Source organism: Heliangelus exortis, chromosome 13, assembly GCF_036169615.1.
Source record: "Heliangelus exortis chromosome 13, bHelExo1.hap1, whole genome shotgun sequence".
NCBI classification, from domain to species: Eukaryota; Metazoa; Chordata; class Aves; order Apodiformes; family Trochilidae; genus Heliangelus; species Heliangelus exortis.
This window is the reverse complement of record NC_092434.1, coordinates 3,612,770-3,627,694: the sequence shown is the minus strand read 5'-3', so window position 1 is coordinate 3,627,694 and position 14,925 is coordinate 3,612,770. Positions and strand designations below refer to the sequence as shown.

Here is a 14,925-nt window from a genome sequence, read left to right as displayed (position 1 = left end):
TTGAAATTTCTTTGTTGGTCCAACAATAGTATAATAATAAAACATGTTTCTGTGGCTGTAATAATGATTAACTGGCACATATTAAGCAGTAATTATTTGGGCTTCATCATCCTGACCAGTCTTGAATTCATGACCTGAATTTACTACTGAGGATGAGATGAGGAGTAGGTTACCTCTTGCTGGTGGATGCTGCTGAGCAGATCTGGTTTTCCAGGAGGTTTTTCATGTGCTGAACCTGCTGAACAGCTTGTGTGTAACTCTGAGGCATCTGGAATTTGTGGGGCCCCAGTAATTCCAGCTCCATTTCTAGATGCTGGAGTTGCATGTACAGGCAGCGGTTGTACTCACTGCATTTCAGTCTCTCACACTTTACCTTGTCTGGAGTTGGGCTTCTTGTTTTATCTGTAGGGAAAGAATTTTAATTTTTTTTTTAAAAGAAGATCAGCACAACTATCCCATAGCTTTAATGTTTCCTACTCAGGTTGGCAGAACTGGAGCTCAAGCCTGTGAATGTGTCAGTGAATAGGAACATTGGAAGGGACATATAAAAGCAACTTTGGTACTGAAGCTTAAATGCTTTTCTGTTGGAATGGGCTGGAATTGCTGCCAGGAGGCAACTTAATAGGTTTGAGGTCCTAAAACCTTAATAGAGAAATCAGATAAGATCAAGTGGTAATTTGTTCATAGTTTACCTGTGCAATTAGTAGTTTGGTACACTCACTGAAAAAGCCAAATGCCAGTCTCAATGAAATCAGTGGTTTTGATTAATCCTACATGATTTTTTAATTGCAAAGAAATGAATGCCTAAGTTAAGAGTCATACTGAAAGGAACAGCAGCATAAGGCCAAGAAGGAAAAAAGCAGCACAAAAGACTGTGTAACAGCTGATAGTTGTGACACTTTATGCTATTAGATACTGGTCTTGCTCCCAAGCCAATCAATTCTACAGCATAAGAAATAGAAATTTCAGTGTCTTTACTCAGTTGGGTGCTCATTAGTGCACAGTGAAAGGACAAGACTCAGTGGGTACAAATTAAAACATGAGAAATTCTGTCTGAACATAAGGAAGACTTCTGTGTAGTGAGGGCTGTTGGACACTGGAATGGGTTGTTCAGAGAATTTGTGAAGTGTCAGTTCATGGGGATAATCAGCAGTTGTCTGGATGTGATCCTGGACAATCTGCTCCATCTGACCCTGCCCTAAACAGGGTGGTGAACCAGACAATCTCCAGAGATCCTTTCCAACTTCAAATGTTCTGTGATTCTGTAGTTGCTTTTGAGTCAGAATGTAAGAAGAGATTGGGTTATCACATCCAGTATCACCATAATTTTAACTACAAAAGTTTCAACAGACATGGCACATTGTGGTGTTTACCTTGTATGTCTGTACCACCTAATGTGACAATTATAGGGTCATCCTTCTTTTTGCTCTCATCATAAAACTCTTGTCCAGCTCTGTTCTGCTGGCAGATGATGTCCTCAACCAATGCCAAGAGTGTGTTGATGTTAGTTGACTTTCCAAGATCTGATCCTGAACTTTGAGACGGAGTCTTCAGGGCTTTAAAGAGGGAGTTGGCAATTCTTCTTATGTCCTAGAAAAGACAGCAGCAACACAGAAGTGACTCTGGCTGCAGGGATTGAAGTTGATATGGTCTGAAGGCACCACTAGCTGGAAACTTCACCGATTGCCAAAATCTCCAGACTGGATAAGGATAGCACATCCTACAGTGCTGGATGTGACAGGCAGACTTCAATGAGGCAAATTTCAAGCGAGACAGCTTTCAGGATTCCAAAATACAGCTTATCGGCCTGAGGACCTAGGTCTGTGATACATTTCATCCTCACTATCTTGCTTAATGTTTGCTTTTCAGCCCTGAGCACAGTGATTTTGGTCACACGTAATAATTGTGCAAGGGCTGGGATGTACATGGGCAGATCTTGCTGAAGCTGGGGATTCCGTGTGGAAGGGTAAATGAGTGCTTTGCACCAGTTTGCACCATAATTGACTTTTTGCTGTAGGCAAGCTGAAGGCCATCTGACAGGGAAGATTTCTGCTGTTAACCCAGGATCTCTGGTAGTGTGTGGCAGCAGAGGGCAGTGCAGGACTCACAGGGACTTGCCTTTGTCACAGCCTCTGGAGTGAGTGGGGCAGCCTCGGGGCCCTGTGGGGTGGGAGGTAGGCTTGGGGACACTCGACCATTCTTTCCCAGCTTCTTTTCTCTCTCCTGCGTGGCTGCCCGGGGTCGTGTGTTCCTGAAGATCTGGACAATGAGCAGGTTGATGGGGAACATGAGGAGAGAGCTCTCAAAGCCAATCATCACTTCTTGCCATGTGAATTCAATCCTACCTGTCAAGATCAAAGCAAGGGGAGGAAATAAAATAACCTCAAGAACCATCAGTCTCCCTCTTGGGAAAAAGCCCATTTGTTAACTGTCCTGCTTCTCGATGCTGTTGTCTATTTCCCTGCCCAAGCAATGCTGAGGATTGTTACCCAAATCCATTTTCTGCTCAGCTGGATCCTTTGGCACTCCCCAGAACATGATGCTGGTCAGCATGGTGCAGAGAAGCAGGGAGAAGCAGCACGACACACGCTGGGCTCGAGTGAAGGAGCTTCGCGGGGAGCGGCTGAAAACTGAGTACCAGATGTGCCCATCCTGGAAACCCTTTGAGGTCTTCATGAAAAACAGATTGCTGGGAAGAAGGAGAGAGAAATCAAATTGATACAAAGAAAGGAGAGGGAACAATAAAGCTGTAGTTCAGGGTCCTCTCCTCTTCATGCCTCTAGGCACCGTCAACTATGACAGATTACCAAATATCATGCATTGATTTGCATGGAATGGCCATAGCTGCTTATGTCCTTTCCTTCTGGCCATACTGTGGAGGGAAAGCTGATAATGGATGATTTCTACATACATTGTTAAGGAAATTACACATAAAAGAAGATAAGATGCATGCATAGTCTTGCCAGGCCATCCTCCTTTAGCATTTCCAGTGTGGTATTGTTGTTAAGATAACAATAAGACTTACTAAACCATCCTTCCTGTTTTCCTTTTTCAGAGCCCTTTGAGGACAATGGAAAGACCTCCCTTTTTTTTAAATTTTTGTCTAAGGCCTTGATCTTCTTTCCCTTTTTAGACTAATTGCTACCGAGATTAAAGAAGTCCATAAAAGAGAAGATACCTGAACTGTTTCATGTCCTGTTCTGTAGCAACTGGAAACACTTTATCTAGGACACATTCCCCAATATCAACAGCTAGCCAAGAGTTACAGAGGAAGTACCATTTCTGATCCCATGCTAGATCATGGACCAATACTCGATTCACATACCTGTAGGAAAAACAGACAGGGCCCATTCACATATAACTGAATGGTTTGAAATTCAGGATGCAACAGGACTATGGAGGATGAATTCAGCCAACTAACTCATAACAACTCAGCTTTCAGCTTCTTAGGTTGTGTCTAAACAGTAAGGCACAGCACATATTTCATCCAGTACTAGACACAGAATATGGGAAGCACTCCTGGTCCTGCACTTTAGAAAGTGATTTGATCCATTCATCTGCAAAAATGAGAAACTAACACATTCTTCCTTTCTCGAACTGTAGAAAGGATAAATTTCAAGTGATAGAAAAGGAAAACTATTATAGTTTTAAAAAGTATTTGTGGATTTTTGCTTCCCAGGATCTACACTTACCAGGAGGGACTGTCCCCTGAGTTGTCATGCCACAACCTAATACTCTGCAGGTCTCCAAGAGGGAAGAAAGTGCAGAGCAGGAAAACATCCACTCCTCCACGTTCAAAGATTGGTATATCAGGGTCAGTTAGGTGGTGTGGCTCACTCTCTCCTTCCACTCCATAGAGGGTGAGAGTCACCTGGAGAATAAGATGGCAAAATGAAGACTTGAGCATCTCAGTCCTATGTATGGTTATTGCTCTGGTGTACTCTGCCTGCTTTCATCAAATCTAAGGATGTTCTGGCTTAGATGTTGCATTTGAGCCATCCTGTTTAACAGCCTCAGGTGCTCCATTATTTACCCAGTTCTGTAAAGGAGTGCATGAACTCTTTTGCCACAAAGTGTCAGTGATACCTTGGAGGTTGTGGCTGCCCCACGGCGGTGTCCTGTAAAAACTGTCACCAGATAACAGTACTGAGCAAAGGGGTCATTGTCTTCCAACACTGTGATTTTCACCTGCAGAGTGACACAATACAAGCAGTGTGTTAGATGATCTGTAAGTATGGATTCCTTAAAGCTGTGGATAAGAATTGGTGTTTGCTGAACAATGCATATGCTTACCAGTAAACAAAGAGTTACAGGGAAAGGAGTAGGACTGGTAGAAGACTTCCTGTTAAAACAGGCTATGCAAAATGGCCTAAATACATTCAGTGAAGTATTAGCTGAAGTCTTACTTTGGCCTCATCCTGGATGTCTTTCCTTCGAGCCCATATAACTACGAACACATATATCAGAAAGATGCATCCCACAGTTGTGACCACCACAGGGTTGTCCACAAATGTACTGAATAGCTGTGCAGTTTTGCTAACATCAATGGCATTGGGTATGACAAAGAAGGAGCTCCCAAAGAAGGTCAAATGGTTGCAAAGGCACTGTGTCCTTCCAGGATTTGTTTTTGGCCCTACCTGAAAACCAAAAGAATTCCTAATAAAACATTTGGCTTAGAAGCACTGGATATCTTACCAAGCAAATGAAAAGACAGTGCTGAGATGGTCAAGTTAGTGTGGAGAGCTGCTATACAGAAAAGAACTGCTCAGGTTCCAATAAGGAATCTTAATCTCATGTCTAGCTGAAGATAGGCACTGTAATATGATACAGTCTTGTCAGAATGCTTTTCTTCTTACATAGGAACTCATCCCAAGAAACTGAAATGGAAATGTCATTCAAAAGTTAGTCTGCTATGACTAACCCTGAGTTTATTAAAATATCTCAGAATGATTTTATAGTGTGAATTCAATGCTATCTTTTTACTACAATATTGTGGCTATAAGGGCTGGCTTTGAAGTGTATATTATAAACATAACTTTGTTTCTCTCTACTTACATGACATCCAAAGCTGTTCCAGTTCCCCTGGTGCTCATCCCAGAATACACAGCGAGATGCAAAGCAAGTGACAGCTATAGTTAGACTGTCATAGACTGTGGAATCCATTCCCATATCTTGTAAAACCATAAAATAGTAGGTTCCCTCTCCAAAAATTAGTTCTTCTGGGCTAAGAACCCAGGTGTTTGTCTCACCTGAAACATAAATATTTTAGTTTCAGTGCATATGTAGAAATGCTAATTCAGAAATAAGCAGCTGTACTGCATGTAATCAAATAAACAAACTGAAGAAACAGGTATGAAATAATTCTTAGCAATTTAGTGTTCAGAGCATCCCACTCTTGGCTCCTGTTAGTGAACGCTGTATAGTAGAGACTGGAACTCTGAAGCATGACAAATTGAAACCCCTTTCAGAGGTTTCTTTCTAATTAGAAGTGTGAACTCATGATAAAGGCTTTCTGCAAATATACTTGAGCCATTTTGGATGAGCCCTCCCCATACTGAGCCCTTATCCCTGTGGATGGTGTAAGACCCAAGTTCATGGGTCACTAGCAAGTTGTCTTACCTCCAGTAGTTTTCTTACAGAACAGATGATTTTTCATATCATAATTAGTTTCATTTGGATGATAACCAAACCCTAAGTAGAGTATTAGTGGAATATCATGTTCAGATTCCAGGTGGATCACTATAGATGTGTTTTCTGAGGTGACATTGACTAGGAAAGTGCTAAAATTGCCCAGATTCAACAGAGTCTTGTCTTCCTGAGTTGCTGAAATCCTTGGTAACATTATCTGGTTTTAAACAGAAAGACAATGCCTTAAATACAGTAAAGCATCTTCTATTATCTATAAGCACAACACAGCCACATGCTGGATAATCTTTTTTCATAACATAGGGAAAGCATGGACAGCAAAAATAGTGGCTTCAAAGGACTTTTCTTGATGCTGTCAGCTACCCTCTGAATAGTTCATTCGAAACCTGTGTAAACTCATTACAAAATCTGTGACCCATGATGCATTTCTGAAAGAGGAGCTGGGATTACAACTAAAACCCTGACAAGGCAGGGTGCATGTTGAATGATTTAGATGTCAGTTTACCCATAGGCTGGGACGCCCAAGCAGCAGCAATGGGAATATACAGCTGTTGGATGATGAAATCAGATGTTTGGGATGACTAATATCTAGAATCTTTTTCCACAACCATTAGCATTCTCACATTCATTTAAATGAAGAATAAGACATTTTTTTAAGAAAGAACAGAAATATTTGTTATGCCATTCTTCACCTGACACAAATCCCTCCTACACAAAGGCAGATACATGGTCCCATTAGCTCATGTAATTCATTCATCACCATCTGCAGCCACCTCAGACAGTTCATTAACAGTGGGAAAAAGTGAGAGAAATATAGAAAATAGTGGGTTTACCTCGATGTTTTCTTTGAGATTGCTGACTGGTATGATCAAACCATCCAGACCAGTAAGACTTAGACCTCCCACTGTTCCACTGATGTCAAAACTGGTGTCACTGGAGACAAAGGGATTCACAGCAAAGCTCACCATCTGTTAGCAAGACATTATCAACCAGTTTTGAGTAGAACTATACCGTGGTCAGTATTTCATTATATTCACTCTCTAAATAGCTGAATGATGAGAACTTGAGCTCAGACCCAAACAGTACTGGACTTGAAAGAAGCCTGCATCCAGATTTAAATAAGAAGCTGCCTTATCTCTGAAGTAGGTCAAACACAAACAACCTGGAAAGTGATTTTGATTCTGAAATGTGATATGTCTACAACAATATTTATTGTTTCCATTCATTGTAACCTTCCAGATACCAGATATCAAAATGTGATTGCATAAGACTCTTTCAAAGTAACCCCACCGAAGCTAGGCTGAGGCACCCCTCTGGGAATTAGGAACTGAAGTATATTTTAGAACCACTAGACCACGAATATAACCTGTGTATAAGTCTGAGTCAGATAGAAGCTGTTTACTTGCCCTTATATCCACTGTTTCATCATCAACTCCTGAAACACTGAGAGAGGAAGCAGGTGGGAGGGTAAAGCTGGCAGAGCTGGAATTGGAAATATTAATGGATGTACCATTGTCCATGGTTTCTGTTTGTAATCTGCCCAGTAAGTGTCAGACACAAGCAAAACAGAATAAAGGAAAAGGAAAAAAAAAAAGAAAAAGAAAAAAAAAAAGATGAAAAACCATCAATAGTGTGAACTTCATATCTAAAGAATAAGCTGAGTAAACTTTCTCACTTCATGAAAATAACTTAGCTGGAAAAATATTTCTAACTCTGCCAGTAAATACTTTGTATATTAATTGTCCCTGGTTTATTACTCTATAACCATAACACTGCCATGGAATCATCAAAAAAGGGGTGGAATTTGTGTATCTGGATAGGAAGTGTTGCCAAACAAGGACTACTAACGTGAAAGGCGTACCTGGTTTCTGTGTGAACATGCTCTGGATTTCAGTGCACAGTTTAATGTGGATGAAAGCCAGGCTCTTGGGAACAATGCAGGGATGATTATAGGGAATGGAGAATGCTCATCAGGCACTTTGTGGCTGTGTTTGCTTCTACCAAACTGCTTAAAATCCTACATGACATGTCATGGTTGTCAATTTGGAAAAAAGACCCTTGACTGGCATGGCATGAATTTTTCACATGATTTGGAAAGTAAGTGGCTACTGTCTTGTCCAGGAGACAGTTGTCAGTTCTCAGCTGGTCAAAGAAGACACAGCATAAGAATCTTTAATGTGGCTTTATTGATGCTAATTGGAGTCCAGACTGCTCTTCCTCTCAGTTAGCAATGACAGCCTTATTGCACTGTTGAAGTTGTTATGCCACAATATTTAGCTGGATGGTTCCTTTTAAGGACAATATAATGAAAATTTGGGTCAAATTTGATTAATTGTCAGGAACCTAGGCTGGACACAGTGTTAGTGTTACCTGTGTATGTACATTGTGGCAGAAGGAGTGGTGAGGACTGTTGGTTCATCATTGGGTTCTTTCCCAGAGAGAAGGGCACTCTGGAGATTTTCAACCGTATTCAGGAGCTGGTGTGACACTGAGCTCTGGAGAAGGATTAGAGGAGGAAAATTGCAAAAAAGCTCTTCCTAATAATCAAGATGCACATTATTTGTGTTCACTTCTTTTAGGAACAATAATTTTTAATGCCTTATAAAGCTTGCAGACTTAGTGATGTGCTTCTTGATCTTGGAGAAAGTTATTCTCACGGAAATTTGATTTATTTAATTCTCATGAAAACATTTCATACAGCAAATAAATGTATCTTACAGCCTTGACACTTGTATTCTATTATTTATGATGTCTACTCATTGCAATTTGAAGCACTACAAACTTGACATCAATTTGATACACTATATTCATGATCTTCTGTACATTAATGCTCTTCAGCTGCACATAACTTTGGTGCTTAGTTATGTGCAAAAGCAAGACCTAATTGCATGTTAATTGTGTGTTATTAGTGTGTTATCCCGGGGGTTCTTGAACAGTTCATAACCTTTTCTCTCAGGTTAGACTTATTTCATTCCCTATTCCTCTGCAGTGATTAAAGTTAAAATATGTTCAGCCCAGGAAGCACACAAAGACAACTGTGACAATTCACACAGGATAGGATAGGACAAAATAAACACATTGCATAATTCTGAATAATCAGAGTGGACTTCTGAAAAAAGTGTAAGAAGAAAGCAGAGCTGAGTGCAACTTGGAGCCAGTCAGGAATAGTGAATACCTGTGGCTTCCTTGAAATATGTGGCAAAAGGAGGGGATAGAATGAGATCTGAAAAAAAATCTCCATGTGCTTGTCATCCATTAGAGATTGCACACTGATGCTGTGTTCTCCAGTGCTCTGTCCTGTGCAGCATTAAATGCAATAAGAGGCTTCTATCATGTTAATTACTAGACCATTCAGTCTAACAGGTCTAACTGGGGAGAGCTTTCCTTTGATGTTTCTATCCTTAATGGCATCACAATGAATCCTACCCAACACCAATTTTAAAATATGAGAGGCAGCAGAACTCTTAAAAACCTTCCAAAGCAAGCAGATGTTCACACACAGCCCAGTACCAACTGGACCAAATGAAAATTACCTGTTTGGCTTCTGATACTGAAGTGTTTGTAGCTCTGGTTTCTACAGAAGCTTTAAGGACATTGCTTACTGCATTAAATAGATACTTGGCTGCATCTTTTAGCTTCTGATCATCTCTGCTGCCCTCTGTGTTTACAGAGAGCAAGGAAGCACTGACATCTTTCAGAGTGCTGCTGGCTTCCACCTGCATGGGAAACAAGGGGAAGGGTTTCTATGTGTAGATACTGCAAGTGAAAGAAGTGACACTCGTGTGATTTACTGAATATTGTGACATGAGAAATCTCATGGGACTATTTGAGGCTAGTGCTGGTTTTTACTATCATTATGTGTGGGGGTAATACCTCAGATGCCAATAAAGATGATATACTTGGTGATATACTAATTTGTAATAATAGACCTGGAAAATGCAGCCTGCTTCCACAGATTTAACCTATAAAAAAGGTGAATAATTTCTGAAGAAAGCTTGCCTGTCAACAGCTGGGCAAGGAGACAGTTTAGATGTACAGTAAGTAGTAAGTCAGGTTATGCTTTTGGGTGAGGTATCCAGAAAATAAACAGTATTTCAAGCACACATGCATTTCAATCTTAATTTCCACAAACCCTGCTGGATTAGTAGCAGATAATAGCTTTGGCCTTGTGCTGTGCTAAGTGCAAAAGGAGAACGAGTTTCAAAATTTTTATTTTCTGCCCACATGCAGCCAGTGATGGCTTTGTGACTGTGGAAACACTGATCAGCTATCAGCCCAGCCTGATCAGGGAGCCAAGCAAATTCATTGCAAACTTGGACAGATCCATTCCCACAGTCTGCAAACACTTACAGCCCTATTGGAGGGGAGGGCTGAATGTGAGCTATGTTCTTGCCTTGCCAAAATTAGCCATTTTCTGCTGAAATGCTCCCAAGCCATTGGCTGCAACTGTATAATAATCAGAAACCAGGACAGCTCTTCTTATTGCTGGCATATTTGGGAACCTTCCTCGGTGACAACATGTTCTGTCCTCCCATGTGCTCACTCCTGATGCATAAATAGCATCATCTACTAGTAATGCCATGTTGTCAGATAAGATTCAAGACAAACTTTTATGAGGCCAATCTAAACATTTGTGCCCAGTTCCTCTGTGCACTGCTACATCCCTGTCTGCCTGCCAGCTTGCTTACACACATTTTGTGACAGTGCATGGATCCTGGACCAATGGATCTGGGAGATTCTAGAAAAAGCCTCTGCAGGAGTTTTTCTTCGGGTTTCTAAGAGTATTTTACAAGGTAAAATGTACATCCTGAAATGCCTCTGACTTAAAGTTGAGGTTTCTATTGTAAAACATAACTGGCCAGATAGTCATAGCCTAAAATAAAGTGATTACTGAAACAATATCTGTGAGTCCAAATCTTACTCAGCAAATGTATTCTCTTCTGGTCAAAATGCACATGCTGATACAGTTGAAAAAATGGGTAAGAACTGTTCCAAGGTCAGTGGGGTGCAAGAGTCTATGCTGTGAATGTGAGGAGATCCAAGATGAATTACTGCTTACCTGTGCTGAGACAGACAGCTCCTCACTCCTGTAAGTGATTTCTTTCAGTACTTCTGACATCTTAAGAGCAGTCTGCACTGATGTTACATTAACAGCAGAGAGAGTTGTCAGCATCAGTTGTCGGAGCTGGGGATAAAAAGGGGTAATCAGGCAAAGGAATAAGATGCTAATAAGAGCTGTGCAATTAGTGCTGTATATTGACAACCTGGTTTGATGTAAATTATGTGGCAGAGTAAGAGAAGGATCATTTGAATTGATATTAGATGCCACTTGCCTTAGTAACTGTACAATCATGAGTTTTATGTTACCTCCCAACACAGAGAACTTTAACATTTAACATCCCTTAGCAGCAAGGAGAATTACTTGTGAGGATTTATACTGATGTATGTGAGTTACATACACCACTTGCAGAGAAAGCAGAGCCTTGTATGATTGATGTTACTCAAATAATGAATCAGAACTGAAGGATTCGTTGCATTTCTCCTGATCATTTAATCTGAGGCACTCAAATCACTGTACAGATACAAGCTTATAGTGTAAACAAAAGCTTGTTGCTGCAAGGAATAAACTATAATTACCTGCCATCTAGTACTTTTTGGAAAAATTAGGTAGGATACTTCTCCCCTAGGAGAGGTAATTTCATTAATATTGAAATTGTTTGTGGAAAATCGTATTTATTTTTAAGCTTTAAGAGTCCATCCAAATTAGTTTAAGTTAATTCAGTAACAATTGAGAATGAAATCTTTTACTTATGGATGATAAAACAAATTATTTATGTGGGCAGGTAATGAAAAATAGCTGAAACCTGTGCCAAACACTGAGATACCAGAAACTTGAAATCTCTGTTTATCTCAGGTGGTGATATATGAGCTTTTTGTTACTTAAGACCTGTCAAATAATATTCAGAGTCCATTACATTGCATTGTACTGCAAGAGAACAAGTGTCTGGCTGACCTCTTTTCGCATGCCCAGCTGTGAAGACATGTTTAAGTTTTCCTCTTGTGTCTCCTGGTTAAGGACAGATGTCACTGACTTGTACAACTGGAAAAGACTCATGCTGTTGTTCCCATCTTTTAGGATGGTGTTTGTCTTCTCAGATACAATAGCCTGCAGGGTCAGGTTGCCATCAATCATACCTGCATGTCCAACCTTGTGAAGAAATCAGATATGCTGTTAATGTTGCTAACTCTGTTGTAATTATCCCTGAACAGCTTCCACAACCATCTTATTGACAGCTTAGCTAGAGTGGGACAAAACGTTTTGTTCCTGTTTTTTAGTTTTTTTATTTTTAGTGGCCTGATAAAGATCTCCTTACTGGGGCAGAAGCAGGAATTTTCTGGGGCTTACATAAGGTAACTCCAGACTCATTTAATACAGTTTATGCTGCCCAGTGTTCAAATAGACAATTTTTTAAAACTTCTATCCTAGAAAAAGGACAGTGGAAGATGCTTTTGGCTACCGTGAGTCCACAGAGAATAGTCTCTGTTAGACAGGAAAACAGTGTGTGTGACACATTCAGGAGGAAGTAATAAGTATAAAACAGGAAGAAGCTCCAAAATTGAATTGCAAGTTAGGTATCAGTTTGAGAGATCTTGAAATACAGTAACTCTGTTGTGTACCTTCACTGAAGCATTGGTTTGAACTGTATCACCGTATCTGTTGCTAACAGTAATGGTCAGATGTAAAACAAAATTATTTTCCTCTTCTCCAAGTGGAAGATAAACTGGGAAGAGTTCAGGATCTGGGCCACAGTGCAGGAAAGAGTCTGAAAGAGGAAAGAGAGCATCATCTACCACACACAGAACAGATACCTCCTGTTCTCTAGGAACAGGGGACCCTGTGCAGTGATTGACTCATTATTAATCTCTTTGGGGTTCACCTCGAGACTTACTTGATTTAAGATAGAAGCAGTATGTGAGCTGCCTGTTAGGACTGGGTTGGCATGAATCCACCAAGCAAGGAGAGCTGCAGGAGACTCTGAAAGTGGTGAGCACTGATCCCTGCTTGGGAGCCACAGCACAGCTGGGGACACTGGGTGGAGGCACCGTGCTGACAAGGTAGGTTTCTTCTCCATAGCTGTGCTGAGTCATTGCTGGGAGAGGAGGGAGCAGAGCATCAGCAATAATCCTGCCCTAGCACCACTGATTTTCAGACATTAATATTGCCTACTTAGCAATGATGCTGTTTGTTCAGCACCAGCAATATCAGGGCAGGCCTAATCAAAAATGAAATCCCACTACTGAGTAAGCCACAAGAGGAAAAGAACTGTTAAAGACACAGTAGTGTTTGCATTATAAAGCAAAGCTGAATTATTTCATCAAGCATTTAGCATAACTTCATTTCCAGATGAGTCTTAACAAAGTTATTAAAAGCTTGGAGTAAGGGGACTGAATTTGTCCTGCTGTGCAGCAGCCCAGAACAGACTTAACTCTTAATTGTTTAAAAGAATCCACACATAATGTAGCAGTTCTCAACTTGTAGACTAATATAACTTCATATTTTTCAGAGTGTGCAATGTCAGTGTCATGTCAGAGTGACAGACTCTATCTCAAAGGAGTCAGAAAAACCTTGCTTGCCCCTACCTGTTACTTTAATCTGAAAAGCTTCTCCCTGTGCCTGCAAGAAGGAGCTGTTGATTTTCAACATGGATGTGTTGCTTTGAAGCAAACTCAAAGAGTTCTGTCGGAAACCAACCAGGCCACAGGCTAGAGGGAGGGCTGTAGGCTGAAAAAATCAAACAAGAAAAAAAACATGACATGAGAGGCTCTTTGCTGTTATTTCTTTTGTGATCTACCAGAAGCAGGGTGGCAGTTTGTTGCCCTTAATTACAACCCCTCCCAAATCAGGCATCCCCTTATCTTGATCTTCACTATTCTTTCCAAAACATTAATTTGTAAAAGTATCACTCTGAGGCCATGTGGCTTTCCCTCAGAATAGATGTTTTGTTTTTGTATGTGCAGTATTTCTCATGAATCTGATGTTCTCACCTTGGTTTGGAGTGTGTTATCTAAATACCAGTTGTAGTACATGGCCTGGGTGTCATTTTGGCCAGAGACACTCAGAACAACTTCATCACTAGCATTCACTGGCTTGCAGTTTGCTTCACACCTGCAAGAAAGTGAGATGGTAGTTACAGGGAGTAACTGAAGGAGCTTGTTTTCCTCTTCGTTGATGGAAACCTGCAAGAGCCCTGCAATATAAGGCAGGTGACACATCACTGAACAAATAGGGAAATACTTAATTTTAAAGCAAGAGATGCAGGTACTTTAATCTCCATTTTCAATATGACTGAGGCCCAGAACCCCCAAACTATTTATCTTGCAAAACTGATTCAGGCTGTCAAATGAAGCCTTCCCCTATTAAAGATCCTGAAATTATTACCCTATTAGATCATTGGAATGCCACTGTTCTTTAATGAGGGACTAGACTCTTGAAGAGTAATTTTTTTAAGGCAGTAACCTGTATTTGGGTATCTAGTAGAAATTTCAGACCTACCTTAGAGCACTTATTCCTATTGTTTCAATGAGGTTTGAGTATGGATATCTCCCCTCTTGAAAGGATGTAGTGGGGGACAAAAGCCCTAAATAGTTTTGGCAAGGATATTATTCAGTTTATAAGAGGATTGTTTTCAGAAATGTGGACTGGAAAATGCAGCAAGACTCATTTTGTCTGCAGTTCCTGCAGTGGTAAGGTACGAGCAGATTTACAACAGTAATGATATTATCACTTTATTATCATTCTTATTGGGAACTGTGGCCTTGCAGTATGTTTGTACAGTAATAATATTATCCAGTGAATATTAGGATTTAAAAACAGACCTGATTTTCAGTTGCAGTTCTTGTTTTGCAGTCACGTAGAGACATTGCTCATCCTGCCTTTCTTCACTGCCACGGTTTCGGACTCTGACCCTGACCGTCACTGCTGACTTTGGAGGAGGAAGGCAGAAGGGTGGAATCTGCACCTCACTTTGGTTGGTTAGGATTATCTGTTGCTGCACACATTCATTCCACTTAGGCCAGCAAGCTCCTGCACAAACATTTCCTTTATAATTAGAATAGTCATAATGTCCCATGTGTCTTGTAAAGGACTTTTCCTGCCGTAGGTTTCAAAGAGCTTTATAGAGCAAACAAGTTTGCTGAACCCAATTTAAAGAGTGGCTAATTAGAGTTCAGAGTACAGCCTGACTTCTTCAAAGTAATGCTTGAGGTCAGGGAGAAACA

The 14,925-nt window shown here is 40.6% G+C and overlaps 1 protein-coding gene and 1 long non-coding RNA gene across 2 annotated transcripts in view; one reads left to right on the top strand and one right to left on the bottom strand.

Moving 5' to 3' along the window:
• LOC139801955 (uncharacterized) overlaps positions 1 to 14,925 on the top strand; it is a 45,404-nt gene that overhangs the window by 10,088 nt on the left and 20,391 nt on the right. Inside the window, exon 2 of the long non-coding RNA XR_011728421.1 lies at positions 14,555 to 14,679. This is a non-coding gene — a long non-coding RNA (uncharacterized lncRNA). The remainder of the gene's footprint in view (positions 1 to 14,554; positions 14,680 to 14,925) is intronic.
• The window catches only part of PKD1L3 (polycystin 1 like 3, transient receptor potential channel interacting), a 35,972-nt gene that overhangs the window by 10,215 nt on the left and 10,832 nt on the right, over positions 1 to 14,925 (bottom strand). Inside the window, exons 11-31 of the mRNA XM_071756646.1 lie at positions 14,524 to 14,731; positions 13,693 to 13,813; positions 13,288 to 13,429; positions 12,597 to 12,797; positions 12,325 to 12,470; positions 11,660 to 11,854; positions 10,706 to 10,831; positions 9,180 to 9,362; positions 8,017 to 8,141; positions 7,053 to 7,182; positions 6,480 to 6,614; positions 5,620 to 5,845; positions 5,056 to 5,249; positions 4,407 to 4,637; positions 4,087 to 4,188; positions 3,693 to 3,871; positions 3,179 to 3,325; positions 2,490 to 2,689; positions 2,119 to 2,345; positions 1,374 to 1,590; positions 174 to 402 (exon numbers count right to left, since the gene is read on the bottom strand). Of these exons, the coding sequence (XP_071612747.1) occupies positions 174 to 402; positions 1,374 to 1,590; positions 2,119 to 2,345; positions 2,490 to 2,689; positions 3,179 to 3,325; positions 3,693 to 3,871; positions 4,087 to 4,188; positions 4,407 to 4,637; positions 5,056 to 5,249; positions 5,620 to 5,845; positions 6,480 to 6,614; positions 7,053 to 7,182; positions 8,017 to 8,141; positions 9,180 to 9,362; positions 10,706 to 10,831; positions 11,660 to 11,854; positions 12,325 to 12,470; positions 12,597 to 12,797; positions 13,288 to 13,429; positions 13,693 to 13,813; positions 14,524 to 14,731 (3,664 nt within the window). The remainder of the gene's footprint in view (positions 1 to 173; positions 403 to 1,373; positions 1,591 to 2,118; positions 2,346 to 2,489; positions 2,690 to 3,178; positions 3,326 to 3,692; positions 3,872 to 4,086; positions 4,189 to 4,406; positions 4,638 to 5,055; positions 5,250 to 5,619; positions 5,846 to 6,479; positions 6,615 to 7,052; positions 7,183 to 8,016; positions 8,142 to 9,179; positions 9,363 to 10,705; positions 10,832 to 11,659; positions 11,855 to 12,324; positions 12,471 to 12,596; positions 12,798 to 13,287; positions 13,430 to 13,692; positions 13,814 to 14,523; positions 14,732 to 14,925) is intronic.